Genomic DNA, 22,084 nt, shown 5'->3' on the forward strand with positions numbered 1-22,084 from the left:
ATTGCATATATTTGTGCTGCTGATTAGTTGAGCTAATTTATTACGCCACAATCTGCTGTAAGTACAGTGAGCACTTAAGGTGTGCGTGCGTGCGTGCGTGCGTGGCGCACTATTGAATCGAAGCTGCGGTCAGCGTCTTGAAGTGATCCCGAGCTCGCTGCGCACCCGAGGCCTGCCTTTGCGCTCGGCGTCCACTCGCCAACTCTTAAGGCTAAGCCTCCACTTCACGGCTTTAATAAGCTCTCAAACTGCAGGTGCTGCGGCTCGCGTTGTCTGCCGATGTTCGGAAATCTATTTTTGTGTGTGCGCGCATCGGGTTGAAGCTTTACGCGCCGACGCCTAAATAAGGAATGAGCTTAGTAACCGTGAGCCGCTCCCTTGTGTTGTGATCCGCCGCACCCGTGTCAGGCTGCTTGCCTCCACGTAGCTCCGAGATCCTCGTGGGTTTACAGCGTGCTCACAGCGGAGGGCTTGTGTATGAGACTTTCTGAACTTTCTGAGAGTGTAACGGCTCGGCCAAAATCAGGGTTTAGTACATAGCTTGCTTTTAAGGTTACGGTTCACAACATGCAGGTGCTTTTATTTTGAGTCAACAGAAGCTGATTTTTTTTTTTACAAAAAATAATTAATCCAATAATTAAAGATTGTGATAAACAAAATTTTGTTTACAATTAAAATATGAGGATTCTTTGTATACAACAGCTCAGATCTTTTCTTTTTAGTAAAGTGCTATATATATTTATATATTATATATTTATATATATATTTATATATATATTTATATATATATTTATATTTATATTTATATATATATTTATATTTATATATATATTTATATTTATATATTTATATATATATATTTATATATATATATATATATATATATATATATATATATATTTATATTTATATATATATTTATATATATTTATTTATTTATAGACGAGCGGCACAGAAACAATTTGTATCTGAATATATACTGTAACTGCGTACGTGTTTTGTGTAAAACCAAATGAAGCTCCAAAATGACAAGACTAGACGACAAGCGCTGATGTTATTCTTTTCCTCAAAAGTAAAATTTAAGATCACCAAGATACACGTCCACTAGTTAAAATGAAATCACATCGGATTCTGGTTATCTCTAATTGGTGTTTAATCACCTGGCCCATTTTAATCGGTCAATATTGGCACTTTTAAAGTGAAACCCTTTTTTGTGAGCTTTACCTTTTTTGGTTGTATTTCATTGCATGTTTTTTTTTTTTTTTTTTTTTTTTTTTTACCCTACCGTTCTGTTTCTTTCTCGAGAACCACAAAAATGCTCCTGGTTCAATTCGACCCACGATATGTTCCATCATCCAAAAGTGGATCCCATTAACTAACTAAGGTAATACTTCACTTCATTTTAATCCAAATGTTATGTTCTTATATGTAATTTTATTGGTCACTTTGACCAACTGCATGCTTAATTGTCCAAAATGGTCAAAAATGGCAGCAATTTTCGGAATTTTGTTCTGCCAAATACCAGAATTTGCTTCAACCCACAAAAAAAGTATTTTAAAAAAAATCATCGGGTCCTATCTTAAATTCAGACAACATGAATAATTAAATCTTTGACATATATGAGAAGTAAAAAAAAAAAAATTGAATTTATGTAGCACATCTATAAATTAATTTAAGTCCATAATGAAAATAAATCGATCTTGAATTATTATTCCAAAAGGGTCCTCAAACAACATTTTCTCTAAAACGTGTTTTCAACATCTTAAAAATCTTAAAACGTGCGACGGTGCGTGTTTGTGGAGCTGCGGCCTCCTTGATGCGGGGGCGGGGAGCGCCTTGCATGAAGTCCAGCTCATCAAAAATAACGGCTCGCATCCAAAGCTGCTAATTTGCGTGAGAAAAAGGACGTTGGACTTTATTTTACACCGGAATAATGCTGACGTTTCCCCTCACTTGCTTATCTTGCATTCTTCCTTTGGAGCCTTTGCGCTTGCAGATGGAACTTTTACCTGAGAACGGCAAAAAAAAAAAAAAAGAGGGCTATCGTGCATACAGATGCTCGGAGGTCACGGACATTTAACACTCTTAGCGGCGGCTACCATTTTGCTAATCTGCTAACTTTTGCCACAATCAAAACTTAAATACGTTAACATGCGAATCATTATAGCATGAATGGAGATGTTTTCTTGTTCTGCTTTGATGCTATGGGGGGGAAAAAAATCACAATTATTTTTGATTGATATTGAAATAATGATTAATAAACACAATTATTCATCAATTTCAAAAGTGAGTTTTTATTTAGTCCTGACACATTAGTAATTGCAATTTCAAGGATTTTGCGCTTGAACTGATCTGTCCCTTCTTTATATTTATCATTTGTAAAGCATCTTTTCGCCACGGTCTATTTTCTGCTCCCTCGTCCGCCATAGCTTGCCGTGCCCGTTTTGTCAAACGAGCGTGAACGTTCCTCTCCTTTCATGATGTAAAGGTCGGATGGGTGTGAACAGTACGTATCCAATTTGCACAAAAAATCTGTTACATGTCATGTATGCGCCCCAAAAATAGGAACTGATGTGCAGTAAGAAACAAAATTGGAAATGACTGGATTGTCCAAAATAACACAGAAAAAAAGATCTTCACAATAATCCCGAAATCTTAAAAAAAAAAAAAATTAAAATATTTTTTCGAATTTACAAAATAGTTAAATATGTTTTGAAAAACATCACCAAAAAAGAGCAGAAAAAAAATGAATATTTATATTTTGTTTTGGAAAAAATGGAAGCAAAAAAGGAAAAATGTATTCTAAATATTTTTTGTTACATTCCACTTGCATAAATGGGGAATGGATCCCGCCCAGCTGAGAGAATTGCGCAATAATGGCCTTATTTGTGATTTTTTTGCATAGAATATTTTGACCTTGGCAGAGGTTTTGCGCTTTAAGTATTTTCATCATTTTTCAATATTTTTTTTAGGTCATCTTTAAATATATTTTGAAAAACATCACCAAAAAAGAGCAGAAAAAAAATGAATATTTATATTTTGTTTTGGAAAAAATGGAAGCAAAAAAGGAAAAATGTATTCTAAATATTTTTTGTTACATTCCACTTGCATAAATGGGGAATGGATCCCGCCCAGCTGAGAGAATTGCGCAATAATGGCCTTATTTGTGATTTTTTTGCATAGAATATTTTGACCTTGGCAGAGGTTTTGCGCTTTAAGTATTTTCATCATTTTTCAATATATTTTTTTAGGTCATCTTTAAGTATTTTATGTTCTGGTCGGGAAGTCTCGTCTCGTCTCATCTCATCTACCTGCGGCTTTCATTTTAACAGCTTAATGTATATCTGCAGGTAAAAGGTCGAACTTTTTTTTCGGCATGTTTTCGAGCTTTGCATCGAGCGTCATAAATCAGCATGTGGGCCGTAAATACGATATGGGACACGACACGTGCGCGTTTAATGGATTATTCCAGCCTCTGTTCTTGACGACTGGAAAATACGGGAAGCAGTGGTTGTCGTCTGCGTTCAAAGGCGTCCATCTTGTCTGGTCCAATCCTATTTACACACCCGGCGAGGATAAATTCCCCCCCCCCCCCCCTGCATTAAATCAAGCGTGTCTCGGCACACTTCAGTCACTTTTTTTCTCTTAAGAGACGCGGCGGTGGGCTGCGTTTGTTTACTCCCGGGTGGGACGTTTCCATTTGAATGAATGTGTCCAATCTGCACTTTTGTGCGAATATTTCATCTTAAAAGACTCACAGGTGACATATGAGTATATGAGTAGCGTGTGTGTGTGTGTGTGTGCGTGTTGTGTTTATGCAAGCGGCGCAAATCTCCACAACGGGCGTTCAATCATGCCTTTTTACGTGGACACTTATAGAGAAATGTCTTTGCCGTGGTTTTGTTGTTGTGCGCCGGGTTGCAAGCTAATCCCGTCATCCGAAAGCTTCAAAAGATGAACTTTGGACTTCTCCTATATATGAAAGATCAACCTTGCCCGGAGCGCCGATAGGATGAAATATTGTCAGCGTCCCCAAAGGAAGGCGTTGTTGGCGGCGCTGCGGGGGGGGGGGGGGTGTGGGGGGAGGGGACGTCCATCTGTGTGCTGCATTCAAGGACAACAGTGTTATCCAGTTTGGAAGCGTATGAAACGAGCCAGTGTTGTCGCTGGGGTGTCGAACCGCGGACGTGACTGTCGAACCCTGCCAAGCCCGGCGCCATGCGGCGGATTAAGCGGGATACGCGCATCGCGATCGGGCTGAATTTGAGCATTTCGATCGTCGGGAGGGCCTAAAAGATTATGAGAAGCGATTATCTTCTGGTGTGGGATGTCATTATTATATTTGATTTTTCCCTTTCCCGGAATTGTTTGGAAAACAGTCGCGGCCAACAATCAGAAATGTTTAACCGGATCGATATTTACAATCACAAATTCCCTTCATTGCGATCAATGGCCGTTTCTCAATATCAAGAAGGCAGAGTCGGGTCTTGGTAAGCCCGGTCTCAAGAACGTACTTCCGGTGGGTGGTCGGTGCTGGATTTCACTTTCCTTTCTTTTCTTTGGTCCTTCCTCGGGTCTCCTGACGGCCTCACGACTCTGGCTGGAAGTGTTCGGTTTAGGTGAACGGTATGGGATTTTTTTTAATAGTTTTTAGGTGAACTAATGAATACACACTCACACGCACACACACATACTCACCCACATACAAAATAAATAAATAAATTAGGAAACAAAAAAAAAAGGGAGCAATGATGATGCCATGTCAAATCGGTAAAATTACAGAATGAACAATACTGCAGGGATGTGACTTTTCCGCTAATTCGCAGAATTCCGCTTTTTTTATCTCCCCCAAAAAAAAAAAATATTATTTTTTTTTTTTTTAATTAATTAATTTATTTATTTTTTTAGTAGTTCATTGTGTATGCACATGACTCCGACAGATAACATCTTCTGCTATAACAAAGACATTTGTGGTATGCTCTAATATGAGTTACTTTTCATTTGGTCATGATACAATTATTTGTTCATGAAATTTGAACTCTTCAACATTATTCATGTGTTAACTTAGTAATCACATTAGCTAGATATGATGATATTCTCAGTGATAGTTTTTAAAAGCAAAGGCAGTCCAATGTTTTTGAATGTGACTGATTTTGAGTTGACTAAAACTGCCATTTTATATGGGATAGTTCAATATACATTGAAAATTTATGCTGTTGTTTTGTCTATTTCTTTGTCATGTGAGTGCATTGAAAGTACTTAAAAACACGGAAAACCCATGAGCTCCGGGGGGCAAAGCCCCCCTTGTCCCCCCACCAGGGCACTGCCCTGGACCTAGCTGGGTGCCGGCGGCCCCCAGAACCCCCGGCTAAATTTTCAGATAATTTCACTTTGGTCAAATCACATCCCTGATACTGAGCTCTCCAGGAAAAAAAAAAACGTACTTCCCAAGCACGCATATCTCACTGCCGTATTTCCACCATTCATCGCAGTTTTATTATATTGTGTTCGTACAAAATATACGGGTTGAAAACCTTACTTGAAATGTCTATAAAGAAAGCGAGGTAAGCCTTGTAGCGTTCCTAACGGAACATGGGATTACGAGATTCACCCCCCCCCCCCTCCACCCCCACCCCACGCCGTGCTCTCGTCATTCACCAGGCGCATTCAAGAGTTTTGATCGTCCCTTTAGGAACGCTACGGAGGCTTGCCTTGCTTTCTTTATCGGCGTCTCGCATTGTTTGGCAGCGAGTCGGCCGCCATTCTGCGTCGCTACGCATCGAATGCCTTGCCACATAGATAACAATGGCGGCGTACGTCCAAATTAAAATGTCGACAAAATGTATTAAACTGGAAATGATTTTTGAAAAATACATAAATACATAAATATTATAGAGCAAACTTGTCATTAGTCCGGGTTCCTTTTAAGTGCAGGGTCTCATTTCACCAACTCCTTGTTTGACTCATTGGATTTTTTTTTTTCTTTTCCGCCAGGCCTTATGACGAAGAACTGCGGCAAGTGTCAATTTGTTCGCCTCTTTTTTCCACCTGTGCTCATCAACGGCGCCGTTAAAAGGATTTGATGTCATTCGGCTCACAATGTGTGTTTGCTTACTTATCTATCAATCTTTCTCTCTTTTGGCCTCTTCAATCAAATGCGTTTGTCTTTGGAACCTGCCTAGTGTTTTTTTTTTCCATCCTCTCAAATCCGCAATGGAAATTTACCAGAGCAGGCTGCGACGTGTGAGCAGATGCCGATCGTTTCTCGAGGAGGCAACACGTGACTCGTGGTTGAACGCCACGTCCCGCAGTGGCTGCCTCAGTTTCAAGTGGAGTTTGTGCGTTCTCACCGTGTTTTCGTACGTTTTATGAAACGTTCTCATCCAAAGTCGTCTGGGAGAAGTTCCAGCTCATACTTTACTTACCTTTTATTGAAAACCCACAAAATTGTCTTTGCAGTCGGAAAGAAAATCCTTACGGGTTCAGGAGTGGCTGTTTGTGCTTAAGACCACAATTGCAGTTAAAAATCACATCCAAGTGATGCAACGCTCTTCTGATGATAGCAGATGTGTTCGAACCGTAGCTTGAAATTACGTGAGGGTGGCTTCATCCAGGCCAGCGAGCTTGTTGAGCGGTTAGCAAGTGACCCTCACGGTTTTTGAGCTTCGGGATTGGAAACCAAAATAATGACTGTTAGCTTGAATTATCCGTCAGTGGTGGCCGCTCCAAATTGTGTGTTTTGTATAAAATAAATAATACTGGAGATTATTGGGGCTTGATGCTTGCACCTTTCCCGTGGCATACTTGCACCGGCGCCGTTTTTGATGGGAGGAATTTCAGCACTATTCGACAGTTGCGGGGTCCTTGCTTTTTTTTTTTTTTTTTTTTTTTTTGCTTTAACAGGCTACATTTCTGACAGGCCCGTTTTGTTCAGGTTTTGGCACTGTTGGACATTCTGCAACGGTCGTCAACAGATGTGTGAGCGTGTCGGCGCTTGTTTACAGTTGCTTGTTTGCTTTCATTTTTTTTTTTTTTTTTTTTTTTTTATCAGGAGAGCTCAGTATTGTTCATTCGATTTGACATCATCATTGCTCTCCTTTTTTTTAAAAAACAAATAAATTAAAAAAAATTAATAAATGTTTTTATTTTTTTTATTTTATTTTTTTTTATATATATACATATACTATATATACATATACACACATATATATATATATATTTTTTTTTTTTTGTATGTGGGTGAGTATGTGCGTGTGTGTGTGTGTGTGTGTGTGTGTGTGTGTGTGTGTGTGTGTGTGTGTGTGCGAGCGTGTGTGTATTCATCAGTTCACCTAAAGCCCATTAAAAAAAAAATCCCATACTAATAATATAATATAATAATAAATTGCCAAATGCAGAAACATCAATGTAAGTTATCACGATGTAGTGGCTCTCGCTAACAGACAGAATTAAGTAACCAGAATTAGGTTAAATTAGGTTTACTTTCAAACTTCACTTGAAAGCAGGGTTATTATAGTTCTGGAATTTTCATTTTCGTTAGTTTTGATTAGTTTTGTTTTTTAAATTGAGTTAGTTTTAATACTTTTTTTTGGGGTGGTTCTGTTAGTTTTTATTAGTTTGAGTTATTTAAAAAATGCATATTACTTGTGCGCAATATTTTAAAGACACTGTGGTAAAATTTGAAAAAAATAACGGCATTTCTTAGCTTTTTTTTTTTTTTTTTTTTTTCTTTTTTTTTTTTTTTTTTTTTTTTTTTTTTTTTTTTTTTTTTTTCTTTTTTGGGAGATCTCAGTATTGATCATTTGAAATGTCATCATCATTGTTCTCCCTTTTTTTTTTTTTTTTTTGTATGTGTGTTTGTGCGTGTGTGCGTGCGTGTGTGTGTGCGTGCGTGCGTGCGTGCGAAAAAAAATAAAAATAAATAAGAATTCCCATACCGTTCACCTAAACCGAACACTTCAAAATCCAGCCAGAGTCGTGGGGCCGCCAGGAGACCCAAAGGGGGACCAAAGAAAAGAAAGAAAAGCGAAGCCCAGCACCGACCAGACACCACCCACCGGGCCACTAACCTTCACCAACCCCAAAGACATCCCAACTCCAACAAATCAGGGAAACCTCAAGGGCCCAAAGGAGAAACTGAGGAAAGGTAGAAAGGACAGACGAAGCAGAGTGAGATCCACAGACACCAGCCTCCACCGAATCAATGACCTGAGGGAGAAACAAATTGTGTCTGAGTCTCGATAGATGCTGGTGTGGTGGATCTAGCATGCATGAAAATCTCCACCAAAGAGGGGAGCCGTCGACCTCCGCCAGGACAGAGCAAGCGCAACACCTCAGGGCCCCCCAGGCCGCGGCCGCGCCAAAGGACGACCCCCGGGCCCCGCAGGGGCCACCGGCCGGAGAGCAAACCCCGGAGCAGGAGCGCCCCCCACCCCAACGCGGCCCGCGCCCCCAACCCAACGCAGCAGGACGGGGCACTGCAGGCCCACCAGGCACCCCACCGGCCCACAACCCCCGCTCCCCCCGCGACCCCCCCCGCCCCCCACCCCCGCCACCCACCCCAACCCAGCCCCAACCGCCCCCAGGTCCCCAAATCCCCAGACACCCTCCCCACCCCAGCACCCCCCACCCCGGCACCCCCACCACCACCCCCCCCACCAACCAAGCCGCCCCCGCCCCCCGCCCCCACCCCCACCAACCGACAGCCCCCCAGCCCCCGACCCCAGACCCCGGGGACACACCGCACCCAGGCATCCGCGCCGAAGAGGGGGCCGGGCAGCGGAGCGGAGAGGGCACCCGCGCCCACCCCACCACGCGGAGGGACGGAACACCAGGGGCAGAAGGGGAGATGGGGGCACCGGAGGACGGGCGGCATCCCCGAACCCCAGGCCCAGCGGGGAGAGGCCCCGGTCGTCACCCCAACGATCAAAGTGAAAAACTAACCCTGTTACTAAGTTCGCCAGCTCGCCGACTGGCGAACTCTACCCCTAAACCGTGTGTGTGACCCCACCCAGTGTATATACATAAGTGTGTGTGTGTGGTGCATTAAAATTGGGGGCAGGTGAACCGGAGCAGAGGGAAATGATATCCCCCCCTGCTCCGATCCATCCGCCCCCCAGGCATGTCAATGAGCGTATGTGGTGCATTAAAATAAATTAATGGGGGGGGGGGGGGGGTGCACACGGACAGGCGACCGCAGCACTGCTTCATACCGCGGCCGCCCCAACCGATGCCCCCCCCCCCCCCCCAGTTGTGTGGTGCATTAAAATTTGGAGGGGAGCTGCAGGGCGGAGACGGTGTCTCCACCCCACCCCACTCCCCCCCAAAGTGTGTTATGTGCCCTAAAATGTATTGTGCAAAACTAGTGCAGTGAGTTAAGAGGAGCGACCAGCTGGGCCCCCCCCAACCGGGCGGGGGGGGGGAGGCGCACCCGCCCACCAAAACCCCCACCCACCCCACCGGGACCCCGGCGGGGCCTGCCCCCCGGATACCGGGGCCCGCCCGAAGTGCCCGGAGGCCCACCGGAGCGGGGCGGGCACAACACCAATCCCGCCCACTCCCCCGGCTCCCGGAGCGCCGAGACCCGGGCCACGGACGGAACCCCCGGCCCAGGGGAGGGGGAGGAGGGCGGACAGGGGAGGGGGAGGGGACGGGGGAAGGAGACGACAGGAAGGGCAGGAGGCAGCAGCAGGGCCGCAGAGAGAGGGGGAGAGGAGGAGGGAGGGCGACGAGGGAGAAGGGACAGGGAGGCGGAGGACGGGCGGGGAGAGGTGAAGAGGGAGAGGAAGCAAGGGGGAGGAAGGGGGAGGGGAGAGGGAACCACGGGGCACCCCGGCGGCCCACAGGCCCCGACCCGCGTCGCCGGACCCAGAGCGACGGACCGCGCCGGGGCGGCGCCGCCCCGGACACCAGGGAGAGCCCCGCAACACAGCACCCACCACGAGACCCAGGGAACGACCAAGACGCAGCCGCCACCCAGCAGCCAACAGAGGGGCAGACCCGCCCACGCCCAGCCAGGGGGGACAGCACCTGTAGCGTTAGTCCCCTGGCATGCAGTGAATCCGAATATTAGCCTTTAGTGCCCATTGGAGGTGAATCTGTTCGATCCTGTTGGCAGCAACTGGGTTCCTGACTATAAAAACACAACCATTAGTAACAAACTGCCAAATGCAGAGACATCAATGTAAGTTATCACAATGTGGTGGCTCTCGCTAACAGGCAGAATTAAATAACCAGAATTAGGTTAAAATATTCTATATACGTAGACCATATTTCTATGAATTTTGATATTTGTTTTTTATTTGAGGCCGATATTTTTTCCATTAAAATGTGATTTATGAGGAGGTTAGACCATTGGTCGATATTCAGAGTTTGTTTATTTTTCCAGTTAACAAGAATTGTTTTTTTAGCGATAGTAAGGGCTACAAGTGTAGATTGAAATTGTTTATGCGGTAGGTCAGTTGTTGTTAGGTCACCTAGCAAACACAAGTTTGGAGATAAAGGTATCCTATAGTCCAAGATAGCGGAAAGTTTTTCTAAGACTTTAGTCCAGAAATACATAACCGGGGTGCATAACCATAAAGCATGAAAATAAGTGTCTGTAGTGTTTTGTAAACACTGGAGACAAATGTCGGAGTCGGAGAGGCCCATTTTCTTCATCATATATTGAGTAATGTATGTTCTATGGATTATTTTGTATTGGATAAATTGTAAATTTGTGTGTTTTGTCATTTTAAATGCATTTTCACAAACTTGAATCCAAAAGTCAGATTCCGGAGCTATAGACAAGTCTGTCTCCCATTTTAAGATGGGTAAAGACATTTTATCCGTATATGAAAGTAACTTATATATTTTTGAAAGTTTTTTTGTTGTTGTCGGAGAGAGCTTGGTAATATCTTTAGCTAAGCCAGGCGGTTGGAGCGTACCCTGAAGTGTTGGAATTTGTTTCTTTATCATATTTTTAACTTGCAGATAATGTAAAAAATTTCCGTTTGTTATTTTGTATTTTTGGAGCAAAGATGTATATGATATAAACATATTATCTGAGAAGAGATGGTGAAGATGTGTGATTCCTTTCTGCTCCCACACACCTAAATAAAACGTTTGGTTGTTAATTCGAAAGTCAGGGTTATGCCATAGGGGAGAAAGCCCACAGGGCTCCACTTGGGCTTTTGTAATTTCTAATGCCTTCCACCAAGCAGTCAGGGTGGCGGAGATCATTGGGTTTTTAAAACAATTATGTCGCTTAATCGATGTTGTAATAAAGAGTAAATCTAGAAGTCTGAGGTTATTACAATCCTTCTGTTCTAGTTCCAGCCAACAGTTAGTATCTCTGTTGGGTTGTGCCCATAGAACGATATATTGTAGCTGGTTAGCTATATAGTAGTACATAAAATTTGGTGCCTCTAGGCCACCTTTGGATTTACTTTTCTGAAGAGTAGATAGACTAATCTTTGCTTTTTTTTTTTTCCAGTAAAATTTTGTAACGGCTGAGTCCAACAACTGGAACCATTTAGCCGTAGGTTTAAATGGAATCATTGAGAAAAAATAGTTTATTTTAGGTAAAACTTTCATTTTAACGGTGGCTATTCGTCCTATTAAAGAAATAGGAAGATTATTCCAGCGTTCCAAGTCACTATGAATGTTATCCAGAAGTGGAGAAAAATTTAAATGAATTAAATCAGTTAATTTAGGTGAGATTTTTATGCCTAAGTATTTTAAATTACCTATAGGAAATGAGTAATGTGGGTCCTGGCTTGCAGGGTTCCATGAATTTTCTGTAATAGGTAGAAGTGTTGATTTTGTCCAGTTAATAGAATAATCTGACAACTGTGAGAATTTAGTTATTAAGTTAAATACTTCCCCTAACGAAATCGCCGGGTTTTCTAGATAAAGTAAAATATCATCGGCATATAGATTAATTTTATGTTCTGTTACCCCAGAGTGAATTCCTTGAATCCTTCTTTCCTGGCGTATGGCTATTGCAAGTGGCTCGATAAATATTGCAAATAATAAAGGGGATAGTGGGCATCCCTGTCTTGTGCCTCTCTGTAAAATAAAGCGCTTAGATATAATCCCGTTAGTAGTAACTGTAGCTTTGGGAGAATCATATAATACTGACACCCAGTGGATAAATGATTTCCCAAAGCCAAATTTATTTAAAACAGCAAAGAGGAAGGACCAGTTAACTTTGTCAAAAGCTTTTTCTGCATCCAACGATATAATAACTGCCTTCTTATCATGCCGCTGTGACATGCTAATAAGGTTAAAGAGCCTCCTAATATTATTAGTAGAGTGGCGATCTTTAATAAAGCCTGTTTGGTCGCTATGAATAATTGTCGAGATTGTCGAGCATTTCTTAGCTAATGCGGCATTTTGGCTGACTTAAATGGAAAAAGCTAGCGAGTCAAAAAGTCACGCAGGCAAAATTGTTGCCTAGCGGGTGATGTCGTCTGAAGATGCTTTTCTATTGGTTGCTGCTAGATGACGTCACACTGTCAAACGACCTTATTTTGGTTAAATAAATATACTGAAAATCACATTTATTTTGGATATAATTTTAGTTTTTGTTAGTTTTGTAAACGCAAAATGTGGGCCGCCAACTCAGCGGCCAAAAGCCTTTGAGAAAAAAGATTTTGTTATTTATGATTGTATTATAATTGTCTTATGTTGTTTTTGTCCGACTGTTGGTCCTTGCGAATACGATTTCCACACATATCGCAGATGTTAACATGTTCCCTTTCTGTTTCCTGTTTGTTTGTTTTTGTTTTTTTTTTCAGAACGCATTCCACCTGCAAATGTCGGCCCGCGTGCCTCCGTCCTCCCTTGGCGGCCTGTTGCTGGCCGTCCTGCAGGGGGGCGACGGAGACCGGGACCGAGACCGGGACGGGGGCGGCTTGGAGGAGGGCAGCTGGGGCGGCGCGGCCGTGCTCTGCCCCGGCTGGGAGGAAGGCAGCGACGGTCTGCTGTCCCACCTGCAGACTCACAGCGGGGCCGCTTGGCAACTCTGGGACGTGGTCAATCTGACCCACGTCTTGGACGGCGGCGGCGGCGGCGGCGGCGGCGGACGGGGCGAGGCCAGCGAGGAGAGGCGGGAGGGCCAGAGGGAGGAAGAGGTCCTGAGGATCCTCTCCGCACGCTTACTGCGGGCCGCCTCGCCCGTCTCCAGCGTCCTCCTTCTGGGCTCGGACCCGGAGTGTCTTTCCTCTGTGCTGCGGGTCGCCCAGCGGCTGGCCTCGTCGCTGCCGGCGCTGCAGTGGATCATGGGGTACCCGCTGTCGCCGGACTCCCTGCATACCTTGGGGGGTCCCCTCGGCCTGCTGGCGTACGGAGAGGTGGGACGCAAGCCCATCAGCTTCTACATCCGCGATGCGCTGCAGCTGATTGGCCGAGCCGTCACCGTGGCGGCCGTGGCCAGGCCCGACTTGGCGCTCGTACAGAACATGGTTAACTGTTACGACAAGCCAACGCGACGAGAACCGCCTTCTTCGGGGCGATACCTGTCCAGGTAATGCACTCATTCACGGTTTATCATCAAAATTGAATGGATTCCGCCCCCAGTTTCTATCATATCAATCAATATAAATCGTTATTATTATTATTATTAACTGAATCAGTTTTACGGCATTATCAGTGCATGCATTCTGACCAAAAGTATGATCTATTAAAAACAAAAATCCTTGATCAATTTGAAAATGTTTAATACAAACGTTTAATGATGTTGTAAATACATGACAAAAACTGTCAACTCAATTTTATTTGTAGAGAACTTAAGAAAACAAAACATTGAGATTACATAAAGTAAAAATCGAACATGTTCACTTCAACAATATAATGATTTTTGTAAAATCTCATCAATGCCCGAATCAAGCATTAAAATTGTATGAAAATTGCGCTCAAAAAGTTTCATAATAAAAAAAAATTTTTAAATGTGAAATGTCCTCATAATTGAATAAAAATTGACTTTGGATTTTAATTAACTATTTTAACTCTTTGACTGCCAGACGTTTTCAGAAAAGGGATGCCGTGGGTGCCAGCCGATTTAAGCATTTTTGACTGATCTTTCAAGGTCCACAGAAAATTATGTGTTTGGACTATGGAAACACACATACTGCCAAATGAAAGATTGGACTCTCATCTTTCATCAGAAAAAAAAGTTTGTTTCTACCTTATTCCATTTTTCAGTAATCAACAATAGAAAATGGTTAGTTTCACCTCTGTTTTGAAAAAAACGTCTTTTAACGTCTTTGGCACTCCTCCATAGGATTTTACTAAACGTTGTTTAACGTTTTTGGCAGTCAAAGAGTTGTTAATGCTGCCATAAATTAATTAATTTATTTATTTTTATGGAAAGTCTTTTTACATTTTTTGTTCAACAACTGTACGAAAACAAAAAGACTTTTACAACAACATATGGCATCATTATTATTCTAATGCACACCAAAATTTAATATCCCGTCCCACATGTCAAAAACTCAAACCCAAAAAGTATTTTTTTTCGACTGGTTTGCTTGGCAAGCGTCATACAGCGTAAATGTGTGGCAGCCTATTAGCTTTATGAGTGACAAGTTTGGTGTGCTTCGGCTCCGTTTTCCCAGCCCCGATTTTCCACAACAGCGTGGGCTGAATGGTAGTGGGGGGGCGGGGGGACGGGGGTGAGACGCTGGGGTGTCATTGTCACTTGCCTCTACCGCTTTTTTCCTTCACTTCCTGCAGATTTAAAAGAGCGTCTGACAGCTTCCAAGGGTTCCTGTCAGGCTGCCGTCTATTCACGCACACATACGCGCGCGCACACGCGCACACGCATTTTGAGCTACATATTAAGCCATTAACATTTCCCACTTAAAGTGTAACAAAGCCGCGATCCTGTCATGTTTACACAGCTCTCTGTGCTGAGAGTGATGCACGGGAACATCAACGTGACACCGCGCGGACTAGCTTGCGCTCTTGACAGTTTGACGTGGAGGTTATTTTTAAGAAGACACAATGGATGAAACGGCTTTTTTTTTTCCCTCCCTTTCTCGGGTGGTGAGGGAGGAGGATTTGCATCAGGAGTGATGCGAGCGCCGGCTGAGCGCCATCACCAACAACATAATCGCTAACCGGAGAGAGTCCCCGTCGTCTGCAGTTAAAGCCAGCGCGGGTCGTGCCAGAACCGTTTTGAGTAGGAGGCTAACGGGCGAGTGTTGAGGGTTACAAGGCAATATGAGCAGAGGGACTCTGTTGCCAGAAGTGGAAGAAGTAAGTCTGTTAAGCTGTCTGTGGCGAAGTCTACAAAATGACATTTTAGAAGTTGTCGTGCGCATTCTCCTGGCTGGGCGGAGAATCAAAAGGTGGCGACGACGGCTGTGGGAAAGTTAATATAGTCCATTTGAAATTCACTGTGCACAAAACTTGCCTATACTTGTGATTTATTTTTTTAAGTGTTGTTTTTTGTGGAAGCTAACTATTCACTGAAGAGGCTGCAATGTTTATTTCCTAATAATGAGATCAACTATACATTCAAAATGTGTGTTAATTTGAGTTCATTTTAAGTTCCTCTAACAGCACAAATTTTTTTAAATGCGTTATTAATGACTGCCTTTACTTGGAATTCCAGTCGCAACGCAGCAGACAAGTCTGTGTCAAAATTTTGCAATAATAAATTTCATAAAAAATGCATATATTTGTGGAGACTCAAGTTGTATTTTACAATTTTAAAAATGTGTAGGATTTCAAATAAAGATGTTAAAGATTAGATAGCTCTTAATATGAAAAGAAAAATACACTGATCTTTCACCGTCTTACAAATGCAATTATGCCATCTAGTGGCAGAATAATGACCAACAATTTTTTTACAATACAGTACATCTTTTTAATTTAACGCAATTTTTTGAATTATTATGAAATTACTGTATCAATGACAAAGAAAAGATGCAGCCATATTTCTATTTTATTAACATTTTTTAAAACTTTTATGCTATCACAAGTAGGAAAAGTTAAAAAAAATATTTTATTGTACATTTAAAACAAATACAACATTTGTGAGTAATTGTGAGTTAACTATTGAACTCTAAATTAATTTTGCACTTTTCTAAGAAGGAATTAATTAGCATATTATATATTATTTTTCAACCCTATTGCTGGTGTGTAATTTAAGCATTTACAAAGTATCAAACGTATTTGAAGGTACTGTATATCCTTGCAATGGCCATTTTAGGAAACAGTCATTACAAATTAGAGGAATAGAAAATTGCTTGATAACGGTATCTCTGACTACTCAAAAGTTGAGTGCTTTACTGCTTTCTTTCTGGGGGAAAAAAGTGCCATTGAACATCCCCACTAGGTACTGATAATTGGGGCAATAAAATCAAGTCCTCCTCGCCAGTAGTTGGCGCCATACTTTGGTGGTTTAACACATCGTGGAATCATCATATGTGTCAGAAATAAAGAAAGATCTTTGTTCACAATCATCTTATTGTGTTAATTGAAATTACTTGTATCAAAAATACTAGTGGTGTATGTAATCTGTATCGGTAAGTAATCAAGGTCTAACAGAGAGGAAAATAGATATTAACCTCGAGAAGAAGGTAATTTGAAGGCAAGGTAGGGTGGGGGGCTCACTGAGTCACCACGCCAAGAATAAACTTATAGCCTTAAAAAGGTGGAGAAACTTTGGCTGCGGTTCTATTTCAGCTGCCTTTAATAATCATAAAATACGCCGCTGCTTATTCCCTTGAGAACATTAAAGAGAAAATACACACGCGGGGACACGGGAAGCCGGAAGGAGAGGAAGAAAAACACAAATTAAGTCACAATGAAGTCGAAGCAGCCCTGGGAAAAAAAAAAAAACGGAAAAGGTTGATGGAGAGGAATCTGAAATGGCTGCAATCTCGCTGGACACTGATTCCATCCCCCGCCAGAGATTAAAAGCCCTGAAAACAAGCTGCGTCGGGCGTCGTCCCCGAGGGGAGTAAACTTTCCCTCCGGAGGAAGATGGAGCGATAAGAGGGCGAGACGAATGCCTGAGACGCTCTGATAGAGTCATTACTTACCAGGGCCGCTTTGTTGACATTCACTCTTGAGCGTGGCAATGGGCGGGCCGGGTGTTATTGACAGGAAGTCATTCCTCGCTGACGCTGCCGGGGATACTTATCAACATGCCCCGCCACATCCACTCATCCATTAGAGGCGGCCTCCGGCCTGGCACAAAAACATATTTGGGGGGGGGGTTCTACGCTTACCCTGTGACACTTGATCCTCAAAAAGGTGGAGAAAAAGAACTTTGATAAGAGATGTGAGTGTACGGGACCCGTGTGGTGCGTGACCTGGCACAAAAACATACTTGGAGGATTCTACGCATCGATTCACATAAATCTCAAAAAGTGGGGATAAGACTTTGATCGGAAACATGAGCTCGGCGCTCCGGGGGCCGGGAGAGTGGGCGGGATCGGTGTTGTGCCCGCCCCGCTCCGGTGGACCTCTGGGCACTTCGGGCGGGCCCCGGTATCCGGGGGGCGAGCCCCGCCGGGGTCCCGGTGGGGTGGGTGGGGGATTGGTGGGCGGATGCGCCTCACAACCCACCCCCCCCCCCCGCCCGGTTGGGGGGGGGGGGCCCAGCTGGTCGCTCCTCTTAACTCACGGCACTAGTTTTGCACAATACATTTTAGGGCACATAACACACTTTGGGGGGGAGTGGGGTAGGGTGGAGACACCGTCTCCGCCCTGCAGCTCCCCTCCAATTTTAATGCACCACACAACTGGGGGGGGGGGGGGGGCATCGGTTGGGGCGGGCCGCAGCATGGAGCAGTGCTGCGGTCACCTGTCCCCCCCCGAGTGGGCCGGTGGCCCGGTGGGTGGTGTCTGGTCGGTGCTGGGCTTCGCTTTTCTTTCTTTTCTTTGGTCCCTCTTCGGGTCTCCTGGCGGCCCCACGACTCTGGCTGGATTTTGAAGTGTTCGGTTTAGGTGAACGGTATGGGAATTCTTTTTTTTATTTTACACGCACGCACGCACGCACGCACGGACACACACACACACACATACCAAAAAAAAAAAAAAAAAAAAGGGAGAACAATGATGATGACATGTCAAATGATCAATACTGAGCTCTCCCCGAAAAAAAAAAAGAAACATGAGCTTTAATTACTTTGCCGCTTACGGGACAAGAGTGTTGTCCGTGCCCCAGCACGGCAACACATACTGATAAAGCAAATTCACTTAAATCTTGGAAGAAAGCGTGTGGGGGCCGCCTTGGTGAATCATCTGTCTTTTGGTGTATGATGATTCAGCCGCGCTATTACCAAGAATGATTTCAGCATCCCAGGCCGGGGAAGCGCTCGGGTTTTTATTGTCAAGGCGGCTGATGAGGAAACATAAGCGGCAGGCAACGAGGATGACACCAGGTGCATTCGGAATAAGATTTTTGCGGGAGACGGATTATATAAATTGCTTATAGCGCCGTTGAAGTAAATAATGACGCCGGGGGGGGCAAAAAAGAAACCGGCAGAATTCGCAAACGGAAGTCGACTCGGAGCTGAGGTTAATGACCCGTGTGATCAATCTAATCTTTTTATTTCACCAAGCATATCTCATGCTTAATGGGAGGGGATTACATTCCACGCACGTCGATTTTTCTGCGTTGAGCCCGTGATAGGAGCGTCGAAAACAAGGAAAGACGAAGATCGACAGTCCACGCACGGTTCACCGCCGATATCCGACGCGGTGATCCCTGCATTCTTTAACATTTAAACAACCTGCCGTGCCGTTTCCAGAAAGCCGACGCCAATCAAGATCTGATCAACCATCACTCATACGGCTTCAAATCGAGACTCCGCCTCCCCAATGAAAGGCTAGGACGCGAGCTAACATTGGCCGCACACGGTTCAAGAGGCCGTGCGGAGATTCATGCGCCGGCCATAATTGCTCCTCCTAATGTATTTCACCGTAAAGATCCCCGTGTGGAAGCCACTGAGCGAGTGAGACGCATAGCAATGTCTCGTCTGTACGGACTTTTCCAATTCGGAGAAGACCCCGCGCTGCTCCACATTAACTTTTAATTATGACTTTCCGGGAGATGCAATTCCCCCAACCGAGATGACTCGCTAAAGCTCCGCTATCAGACCGTGGCCCACTGCAATATCCTTTCTAACCTTTTTGATTGCCTCTTTCCCAGTTTTCCATTCCTTCGTTTGGTTAAAGTCGGGCTGTTTATTCTCCCGGCGGCACAGTGGCCAAGTGTTTACCGCGACTGCCTCGCAGTTTTGTGATTCCAATGCGGGTTCGGGCCCAGTGCTCAAGCTTCCTGACACACATACCGTGAAGGCGTTCTTATTCACGACTGACAGGATGGCCAAACGATGACTTGCTTAGAGATCCTTGCAATTGATTTTAGAAGACAAAAATGCTTTTGATGATGATGGTAGAGCGCCACCGTTAACAGGTTCGGCGCTTCAAAGTTGGCTCCGACCTTCCTGCGTAGCTTTTGTATTTTCTCTCATCGATACTCTGGCTTCCTCGCATATTTCAAAAACGCACCCTAAATTGCCTACCGATGTGATTATGTCTGTAAATGTTTGGTCGTGACCTGTTGAGTGAGTGGCGACCAGTCAAATGTGTACCCCCGACCCTTGGTCAAAGTGATCTGGGGTAGGCTCCAGCTCACCTGCAACCCTAAAAAGGTCAAGCGTTATAGGAAATGGATGTTAATTCTGCTTTGACACTTTGAACCAAATTTGTTTTTAAGGTATGTGCAATGTCTTTTTTTATGGATATATGAGCAATGTGAGCTATTGGAAGGACGACTGAAGTACCTCATGGTGATAAAGTCTTCACCCACGATATCATGATTCATCACTCGCGCCCAAGCTATATTGAAACATTTTCAAGCGATCATTTTTTTTATGTTTTTTTTTTCAGTGAACTACCAATAATGCCCGCACATGTGGGAAATGAGAGCCATCGTCACTCACCTGTTTTTCAACCATTTATTGGACAACGATAGAACAGTCATTTTTTCAGATACATTTAGAAAGTCTTGATAATGTTTGCAGGGATGTGATTTTTCCGCTAATTCGCGGAATTCCGCTTTTTTTTATCTCCCCCCCAAAAAAAAAAAATCCGAATTTTTATTTTTTTTTTAGTAGTTCATTGTGTATGCACATGACTCCGACTGATAACACCTTCTGCTATAACAAAGACATTTGTGGTATGCTCTAATATGAGTTACTTTTCATTTGGTCATGATACAATTATTTGTTCATGAAATTTGAACTCTTCAACATTATTTATGTGTCAACTTAGTAATCACATTAGTTAGATATGATGATATTCTCAGTGATAGTTTTTAAAAGCAAAGGCAGTCCAATGTTTTTGAATGTGACTGATTTTGAGTTGACTAAAACTGCCATTTTATATGGGATAGTTCAATATACATTGAAAATTTATGCTGTTGTTTTGTCTATTTCTTTGTCATGTGAGTGCATTGAAAGTACTTAAAAACACGGAAAACCCATGAGCCCTGGACCTAGCTGGGTGCCAGCGGCCCCCAGACCCCCGGCTAAATTTTCAGATAATTTCACTTTGGTCAAATCACATCCCTGAAAGCAGATCATCAGATAAAAGTTTGTCGACGCAGTCATGTCAAAGGGACGTATTGGTTGGGGACCACAAATCAGGTGAATGCAGGTATTGATCTTGTATTGATCACTTGGTGAGGACAGAAGTTTTTTTTCAGTCTCCTCATTGTGACCTGCTTTGATTTGGAGACCATAAATCATCCATCCGTTATCTACCGCTTATCCGGGGTCGGACTTCCCTCTCCCCAGCCACTTCAGCCAGCTCCTCCCACGGGATCCCAAGGCGTTCCCAGCCCAGCCCAGAGACATAGTCTCTCCAGCGTGTCCTGGGTCGTCCCCGGGACCTCCCGCCGGTGGGACATGCCCGGAACACCTCTCCAGGGAGGCGTCCAGGAGGCATGCGAACCAGATGCCCGAGCCACCTCAACTGGCTCCTCTCAACGCGGAGGAGTAGCGGCTGTTGTATGCTGTTGTTTTGTCTATTTCTTTGTCATGTGAGTGCATTGAAAGTACTTAAAAACACGGAAAACCCATGAGCTGGACCTTAGCTGGGTGCCAGCGGCCCCCAAACCCCCGGCTTTCAGACAATTTCACTTTGGTCAAATCACAAACCTGTGTTTGTTTTGATATGTTTACATCTACTTTACTAAATTTATGTGTGTGTCTCTTATCTACTTTATCTATCCAGGTTTTTCCCCAACACCACCTTCACTGGTGCCACAGGCCTGATCCAGGTGGACGCCGGCCTCTCCAGAGTACTCTCCTCACAGCTCTTCCACATCTGGAGCCTCAAGAGGGGCGCCCTGGGCCAACCGGCCTGGGTCACTGTAGGCCAGTGGTCCCGAGGCAGGCTGGAGTTGGAGGGCGGCGTCCATGGACTCGTGGGAGGCTTCAGCAGCAGCCAGGGTCAAGGTCTCGGCGCCGGGGTCAGGGGAGGTGACGGTCAAGGTGATTTTAACGCCGGGGGACGCTGGAGACCCGGACTTTCGGTGGAGGGGCACCGTCTGCGGGTGGTGACGCTGGTGGAGCACCCGTTTGTGTTTACTCGCGAGGTGGACGAGGATGGGCTGTGTCCCGCCGGACAGCTTTGCCTGGACCCCAGGACCAACAGGACGGAGGTGATACAAGGACTCTTCAACCAGCTGCACAACCCCAATGCATCAGCAACAGACTGGGAAGGCATTGGTAAGTTTGCTTTCAGGTTGGTTACTCGGACGTTATACAAGAACATACTGATAGACTCGACAGATCTGGGTCCACATATTCCGTAGGATTTGACCCCTGAATTTTCATCCTAAAATTGACGCGCCTCCTGATGAACACCATCGGGATAATCTTGAACAAGCGAGCCTAGTTCAATTCGATTTGCTCTTTCTTTTTCACTTCTTCTAGCTTGTTTATGTAGATTTCCTTAACTGAGGGTCTGGACCAAGGTCGCCAAAGCTAACCCCAACCCTAAACCTCATCACTCAAATCCAAACCCCAATGTTAACCTCTAAGCCTTAACCTTAACCCTCCTGTTATGAAAATCT

The 22,084-nt window shown here is 44.2% G+C and overlaps 1 protein-coding gene across 8 annotated transcripts in view; it reads left to right on the forward strand.

Annotated features, from left to right (window-relative positions):
• grin3ba (glutamate receptor, ionotropic, N-methyl-D-aspartate 3Ba) overlaps positions 1-22,084 on the forward strand; it is a 179,377-nt gene that overhangs the window by 123,636 nt on the left and 33,657 nt on the right. For 6 of the 8 annotated variants that reach the window (XM_077562151.1, XM_077562141.1, XM_077562178.1 and 3 more), the window contains 2 exons: positions 12,780-13,507; positions 21,241-21,737. In XM_077562151.1, the coding sequence (XP_077418277.1) occupies positions 12,780-13,507; positions 21,241-21,737 (1,225 nt within the window). Of the gene's footprint in view, positions 1-5,994; positions 6,102-12,779; positions 13,508-21,240; positions 21,738-22,084 lie in introns of all 8 variants that reach the window. The other 2 variants (XM_077562169.1, XM_077562197.1) reach the window with 1 other exon arrangement.

The sequence above is a fragment of the Vanacampus margaritifer genome, chromosome 1 (genome assembly GCF_051991255.1).
Source record: "Vanacampus margaritifer isolate UIUO_Vmar chromosome 1, RoL_Vmar_1.0, whole genome shotgun sequence".
NCBI lineage: Eukaryota > Metazoa > Chordata > Actinopteri > Syngnathiformes > Syngnathidae > Vanacampus > Vanacampus margaritifer.